Genomic DNA, 8,347 nt, shown 5'->3' on the forward strand with positions numbered 1-8,347 from the left:
TCCGTGAATTACATTTATACAGATAAACGTAGCGTGTTGTTCATGTTCTGTTTTATTATTCCAATTACACATGTGATATCTATATTTTTTAAACAAAAAGAGAAGGTACCAAAGGGACAATCAAACTCTTAAGTCTAAAACTGCAAGTGTTTCTTCACACTTTATTGTATTATATTTGTCATTTAAGTATGATAGGATGATTTCATTGCTATCCCAGCTTTGAGCTTTTTATAACAAATATGGTCGATAGTATGCATTTATTATATCATATTAAGTATACTTAATGTCTTCAGAAACGCAACACTCTCATTAAAATGATATAAAACAGTTGAGTATGACTGCAAAGTTTGGCGCTTGTATTTTATGATGTAATAAAATACACAGTTTGGTAACTTTATCATCTATCTGATATCATCTGGATTGTTTAAAGGTGTTTTGTCAAAAAAATTAAACTGCTTGACATTTTGGTTTCAAGTTATTTTGCCTTCCTGTCACCAATAGTGATAAAAGAACAAGCAGACTACATAACTATTGGTATTGCAGATATGTCGGTCAGACAGCAACCATTCATAGCAATCACAGAAAAGCTATATAGTTATATACATTTTTAGTGTATTAAGCTGCATTTGTTTGCACTTGATTTTCAGTAGTTGTCGTTTGTTGGTATGGTTCATTATATTAGGGTCTCTCGTTTCTCCTTATGTATATTTTAAACCGTTTGAATGGTTTTACACTTGTCATTATTGGAGCCTTTTATAGCTTGCTGTTTGGTGTGAGACGAGGCTACTTGTTAAGACAGTACTTTGAGGCCTAATGCCATACATGGAATAAAATCAGACAAAACAGTAGCCAAGAGAGAAAGAGATGAACATCTTGAGCACTATTCGTCTGCCCAAAGAGGTTATATGATACAGCTATTATGCTTGGTGTATATATAACATGAACTCGGGCTAATATTCAATGTAACAGAATCGATGAATAATTTAACTGAGAGATTGATAATCTCAAACACTTTTTTATTTACATGTCACACTTAATTTCTCTGTTGAAAAAGTAATAAAAGGAAAGAGTACATATACACGAGTCAAATTGAATATTCAAATGACATTTCTTTGTATAACCGAACCTTTTAATTCACACTAAACCTATACTATTCTAGTTTTGGCTACAACAAAAACGTTCAGCAATCAGTTATCAGAGACATGCACATCAATCATGACAGCCAAATAACGAAGATCATATTATTTTATTTCATTATGTATATGCTGTAACATGGATCTAAGTTATTGGCGTAATACGACCCTAAGTAAAAAGGCTTCCGATATATTCTGACACACTGACAGGTGGAGCAGTGTTGTAGATAAGCTTAATGTTGTCTTATCTAATTCATATATAAACAATACATGATACATTGACCTTCGATATAAACATTCCAATTCAGCCGCCATTTATACTCTTTATATTACTAAATTGTATGTATTCCTGCTACGACTAACATTGGATGATATGTTTCAATGGGTAAATAGTCGGTTAGATGAGAGTCGTAGCCCAGTAAGAAAACTCATCAACTTCGAAAACAAACCTGGACAGAATTATTAATAAGCTCAGGACAGCAACCTTTCTACAGGATGGAAAAAACCTTGACTACAAATTCCCTGGCCCTCCAAGTTTACTCAAGGAAATGCTTGTTAGAAATTTTTTAGAAATGGTTCAGAAAGTAGGAGTATTGCATTGTAAAACTACTGAAGCTCATACCAATAGTATTTTAGAGTAGCAAATGGAATAGTAATTGCTGTTAATAATATTTACACTAATGACATGCAGAAAGACAGTAAACAAATATCACAATAAGTATGGCAATGAAACAATAAACAAACATACGCAAAGCTGCATCATAGATTATTTATCAAGATATGTAAATATTGTCTAACTTTTGTGTTCTTTTACTTTTTTGAAGTCTTTTACCTATATACTAAAAGTACATTTGAGTTTGCCACAAATCTCCAGATAACTCGTGATTGTTACATCACCAATATTCCACATTTAATGAGATTTAGCTGCATGCATTTAGATTTAAGTATTTTTATTTGAAGCAATAAAATGTGATTCGCCGTATGTTTTTGCCAAGTAGTTTTTGATTAAAGGAAGATACAACAGAACAATCTGCTTTGATGCAGTTCCATTAATTAGTCACCTCGTGAACTTTATTTATGAAGAACAGGTTTAGATTTGAACCCAAACTATCCGCAGACAGAGGTGAAATACGGTTGTATACAGATGAAACACATCCTGTGTTGCACATTTGATAGTTTTGACAATTTTACTCCCTGATGCGAATCTGCAGATAAATTTTGCATTATAAACTTGATTCAATAAATAGACGCATGTTGTCAGAATTAAGAGAACGTGATTAACAGATCAGTTGTGTGTTTTGAAGTTTGTAAATGAATTAGGAGAAACCGGATCTTCTTAATAACGTTAAAGTAAACTGCATATATATGAAGATTAGGATTAAAATACAAGGAGATGCAGTGTATACGTCAATGAGACAGCAACCTTGCAACTCAAACGAGAGATGTTTAAAGAGGTTTACAGAAACCTACACTAATAAACAGGCGTTCTCAAACTTAAACCACGAATCTGACTATAACGCATGATTAACTGTGACCATTTCTTTGATACTGGTTATCAAAAGATTGCTCTTCTGGTCAAACTTTTTTTTTATAAAGAGACATTATACTGATATTTACAAAAAGGACAAATCCAATGCAATCCCTCAAATAAATCATTTCGCTCTTACCGCTGCGAAGACGACATAAATGTACATTAACTGTCTGTACTTTCAGCGCTCTGTTACAAGGAACAAAAACACAATTTACATATAATTGAAACGGAATTAAAAACAATAAACATCTTGGAACCTTGCACATTATACCAAGAGCTCCAATTATACAGAATAATACGCTATGAATTTTCATTGAACAGCCCAATAGAATGGTTTTCTTAAGTCTATTACACATGAATAATAAAAGGGAAAATGTATATTACGGTGTCGACAAATACACCGACGTATTATTACAAATCAAATTAGCACTAAGTATGTAATGTATGTTTCAACAAGAAACAATATTGACGGGACAGTTTTATGTCTAAATAAATAGAAATAAATCTCCTAGATCTGACAAATAATGACAAATATGTAGTAAATGAATAATAACCAGTACATATTGATATAACGTAAATTTCTATTATTACGACAAACATTATTAATCTAAATATTCATACTATTTTTAATGTCTTATTAAATACCTACATTCTACTTTCCTTTTATTCGCGTTTGGTTGTGTAAATATTATTCTAAACCGTTTAACACGTAATTTAAGAAAAATGCCATACAACATTCGCGTTCATTTTCAATTGAAACTTGACACAATTGTTCTCTTAAATTAAGCGATGCTTTTCACACGCTTTCAATATTTTTTGTTCGTAAGTTAGTTTACCAAAGCGAAGAAACTGGCATTCTTTAAGATTATATTTTGGTGTTGAAAATTTCTCACTTTTAATTGACCTAGGTATAAAAAATATGAAATTGGATTAAAAGATTTATATGGTATTTAAAAGATCGTTTAAATCTTTGAATTGAAATCTTTTGGTTATGTTGACTAAAAAGAAGTCATACTATTGTCTGAATCGCAATGTCATCTTGTTAACTGAGATGGGCTTTTCTAAAGTCTTGTACTATTTCAATATGGTTCTTGTCAATTTAGCACGTACTCGGTACAATTGTATTGTTGAATATGATACAAGAATGTATATTACAAACATGGCATTTCTATGTGAAAAAGTTACAGTCGGAGTTAGTTAGTACATTCATTATTTTAAAATAAACCATATTTTAATTTATTGGATATTTTTACAATTCAAAACATCCGTTATGATATATATTATGATGTATCACTGAATAATTATGAACTATTAGTATGACTGATTGCATAATTGGAATATCAACTATCAAAGCCGATTAAATTTGAACTGTCAACAGCATATGAGAGGGCTGAGATTTTAAAATTAACAGTGTATGTCGTCAACCACCATTTTACCCTTCCCCCAATAAAGAAGATGCAACAAAGTTAATTTGGACTTTTAATTAACATGTTGGAAAACAAAGGCTCTTTTTTTTATATACACAAAACCCTTTTAGTACACTTGACGGTCGAGTCACACGTTGACAGTCTATAAAGTGCTTGTATATACATATCTTTGATGAAAATAAACAGATCTGTTATCTTAATAATACAGAATGATATGCAGTTTATAAGAAATGAAAATAAACCGTAATCAACAGTATATAATATCTTTAAATGGCTTCATATCGCGGTTTTAAAGAAAAACAAGGTCAAGAAGTACAACTTCAGATTGGTAAAAGTGTAATCCAGAAAGATAATTAACTTACTCAAAATATTTTAAGTGGCGAAACGATGAGATTGCACATCAATTATAGGTATGAAATTTGATTAAAATCACTGAAGCTCAGAAATATTTCTGTTGATAATTTATGAAAGAGAAAATTAGATGTAAAAGGGATAACATAATTTATTCTCTTTCAATTTGAACACTGAACATCTATTTCCGATTTTAATGGAATACAGTGCATTTTTTTTTATCTAAATTCGTTCAATTTATTGTATCACTACAGTCGATTATTGAAAGCAGATATGACAGTTTATTGAGAGGGTCAAAATATTCAAGAGAAAACATTTTGTAGAGAATAACACATTTTCAATCAATTCCTCGTTTTGTCATGGCCAAATTGACCATTTGGTACCAGATGTGTTATATTTTTCGAGGTTTGAGGATGGACTCATAGCATTGGACTCCTTGCATATGTTTAATTTTTATTGATAAATTCACATAAGTGATAAAAATCAAAATATATATTTCATATTTCTGGTGTTGCCCATTTAAATAATCTACATGATAAAATATGAATTTTTCTTCATTAAAATCTACTTGGCATCTATAATCTATGGCGATAATTGATGAAATAAGTCATTAAAGTCTTCAATTCTATTACCATTCTCTAGTGATAAAGTGAATATTTTGGTTGGAAATAAATCATTTCGTTTCATCTTACCATTATAAATCATGTGAAACGCGCCTGTTTTTGTCATTACCGCTATCATCTTCTTACTTTTGTTATTGGTTTCGTCAACTGACAAATTCTTTCATTATACGTAAATACTACAAACACATTTCTAGTTCGTTCAAGTTGTTCTTACAAGACAAAATGCCATTGAACACACACGAAATTCATTTATATGTTATGTCAAAAGGTAAAAACAATCGTATACTTTATAACTATTGTGCAAAAAAACATATGTAAGACTATACGAACATTTAAAGAACTCGTATAGTACTTATTTCCTTACAAATAACATGTGTTTGTAAAATAACCTTCATGTGTTTCGGCCTAGACACCATGTGTTTGTCACATAAGATTGGTAAGACGTTTATCTAGTCTTCAATATCTTAAAGAGTTTCATTTTTTTTGTCTAAAGCAACCACAGAAAAGCGCTTCAGATACATCTATACAGTTTTATTTTCAATGGGGGCATAACAGCTAAAGGATATAAACTGATCAGCCACAACTACCTTTACTTAATTTTGCCCGAGAAGGCTGTACAACCTTAGATTTCAGACGATTTGACATAACCAATGTATTGAGCAATTAAAAATTAAATGACACTTCTCAGTTTTAAGAAGTCACACTCTTTCTCATATTGTCCCCTGTTTCTCAAGTTGTCAAATGAACATTAACTCGAACCTTGCATGCTAGTATATGTTAAAGGGTTTCTCTATATTTCTACCTAAAAATCAATTAATATATAAATAAAGTGTGAATATACGGTATATTGTAAAAAAAACAAAAAAGGCAATGAAGGTTTTTAAGGTTAACTATTCAATGTGGTGTTCGTAAACAAATCTTCTTTTCTCAACAGTATTATTTGGAACAATATTTAGCCTGGGGTCCTGGCTAATCTTATTCTACTCGGTGTTTTAAATTATGGCGCATTTTATTTGCATTGGATGCGAAAATGGGGTGGTCTTAACAACTACATGTAACTTTTATTTATCCACTGATATAATCAGCAACAATTTGAATTTATTGCATGAGAAGGTTATGCTTTGTGGTAAAGTTCTAGGCTTGTTGACACTAAGTCTGCATCAACCCTGATTTCACGTTACAATAAAAATATAATTTGCTTATGATTACTGAAGTCATAATCATAGAATCTAATCATATTAGAAGACTACAATAAAATTATGACTAATAAAGATAACAATTGATATGTATGTATATTATATGATCACATTTACTTTCTATCATAATATTAGGAAAATAAAATAACTATATCAATGCAAATATAGACTATGATGGATAGTTGTCTCAATGACAAGCATACTACATTTCCTCTTCATGCTATCGATATCATTAATTATTTTTAGTTTTCCTTATTTTTTACCATACAATCTGCAGAGTGTCGTTCAAACGTGACATTTAGTTGCATAAACGAAAGAAAAGATGTCAATCCCTGCACTATTTAAATGACAATTAATCTTCAACTGTATTTCAAATGAAAATGTCAATTGAATCAACATAAAATGCCAAGTAAATGTTAATCTTTTTTCTATTTATTTTCTCATACATGCATTTCGTTGTTTGGCATTTCTGGTATTGTCTGTCATGAATGCAAATATGTGTGTAAGATGCGCCAAAGGTACATTAAAGTTGATCTCTTTGGTTACAGATTGGATTTTAAAAGTGTTGCTAGCAGACTGGCTGCCCAGACACTATTTGTTCATTTTGGTATGCTTATCAATTTAATTTATCCCTTAGATATCTAGCACAATCAATAGATATGCATGGAATATGATTTTACTGGAGAAATAAAAAAGTGTAGTTACAAGACATTTAAACTGCAGGTCGATTTTTTATTTAACAAATCACACAAGAATGTCAACTATATTATAGTCTGTTATATTGATTAAAAAGAGTTTTGTGCAAACATGTAAAAAACATACTGATAATAATTAGACTTGCTAAGGCGAAATCAAATAGATCCTTGTATAGAAACTAAATACTATTATCTTTCAGTTGATTAAAATGGAAGAACTATTATTTTGCACGCAAATACCGACAGCGAAATGCCTAAACATCACGGACCTATTTAGTTGAGCTTCAAGCATTTAACCAGACATTCAACTAATGTACTTTTAGCATGCATTTAATAGTCATGTAAAAAGAGAAAATATTTTCCCAATTATCGTCCAATACAAAAATAATTTCAAACATTTAAAAATAAAAAATATCAAATAAATGTATTATTTTGATTGAAAATAAATAATATAAATTTTACCATACCTTTATCACAGCTAGTAACAATACTGTGGAAATTATCTCTTGAATCATCATAGTAAACAATTAATCCAACATTGTAATGAGAAAATAAACATCCCAAGTTAATATAAATAAAATTCACATTTTATTTCTTTTTTAAAAATCACTTTAAAGTAAAAACATTATAACTTGAAAATGTGCCTCTGTTTTAAAGGTTCTGCAACGAAACATCCATCGAAATAAATTAAATTAATCCTTTAAATGCTCCACAGCTCGATTTTGTTGCGTGGGACTTCCACATTCAATATACTACTAAATTCGAAAGATATGTGTATCATTGGACAGGTGCAAACGTTTGAAAAAATAAATGAATGATAAAAAAAACGACAAGAGGTCAAAGATCAACCGAAAGAGCACTCCAACCAATCAAATGTCTCGTTGTAATCGGTCACTTCTCCTGTCGTCTGTTAAAATCCCTTCTCTCAATGATAATTAACGTTTCGTTTGAATTAAACGCACAGTTGGTTAAAATGGGTTGGTATTTACAATATATAGGTATTAACACACTGCTACCTATAGCATGTCGACCACCTTAATAACAAACCGATTAAAGCGCCCCATTACTGTCGAAATATGTTGACACGAATAGCTTGATTGATAAGGAAGACACTGCAAACATAATATCATAGGAGCCTCCTTGTAATAGTTTGTTTATTTTTCAATTATGGCATCTTATATTGACTTTTTCTAAAATTATTGATAACACTGAAACATCGTTATCGTGAATGGAAAGGGTTAATGTGTGCTTACATTTAATTTGCAATGACATTTTTTAAATTTTGCCTATGTTTCGTTACTTTTAAATAATATAGTCTGTGTTTAACATTCCGCTGATGAATAAAGTTACATCTTTCTGTAATATGCATAAGTCATATTTTTCGTGTGTTG

At 30.4% G+C, this 8,347-nt stretch overlaps 1 protein-coding gene across 2 annotated transcripts in view; it reads right to left on the bottom strand.

Annotated features, from left to right (window-relative positions):
• Positions 1-8,007, bottom strand: part of LOC134708513 (amyloid-beta precursor protein-like) — a 32,288-nt gene extending 24,281 nt beyond the window's left edge. Inside the window, exon 1 of one of the 2 annotated variants that reach the window (XM_063569126.1) lies at positions 7,424-8,007. In XM_063569126.1, coding sequence (XP_063425196.1) covers positions 7,424-7,474 — 51 coding nt within the window. In that variant the 5' untranslated portion in view covers positions 7,475-8,007. The remainder of the gene's footprint in view (positions 1-7,423) is intronic. The other variant, XM_063569127.1, reaches the window with a different exon arrangement.
• Positions 8,008-8,347: the final 340 nt, after the last annotated feature.

This window comes from Mytilus trossulus, chromosome 2 (assembly GCF_036588685.1).
Source record: "Mytilus trossulus isolate FHL-02 chromosome 2, PNRI_Mtr1.1.1.hap1, whole genome shotgun sequence".
NCBI classification, from domain to species: domain Eukaryota; kingdom Metazoa; phylum Mollusca; class Bivalvia; order Mytilida; family Mytilidae; genus Mytilus; species Mytilus trossulus.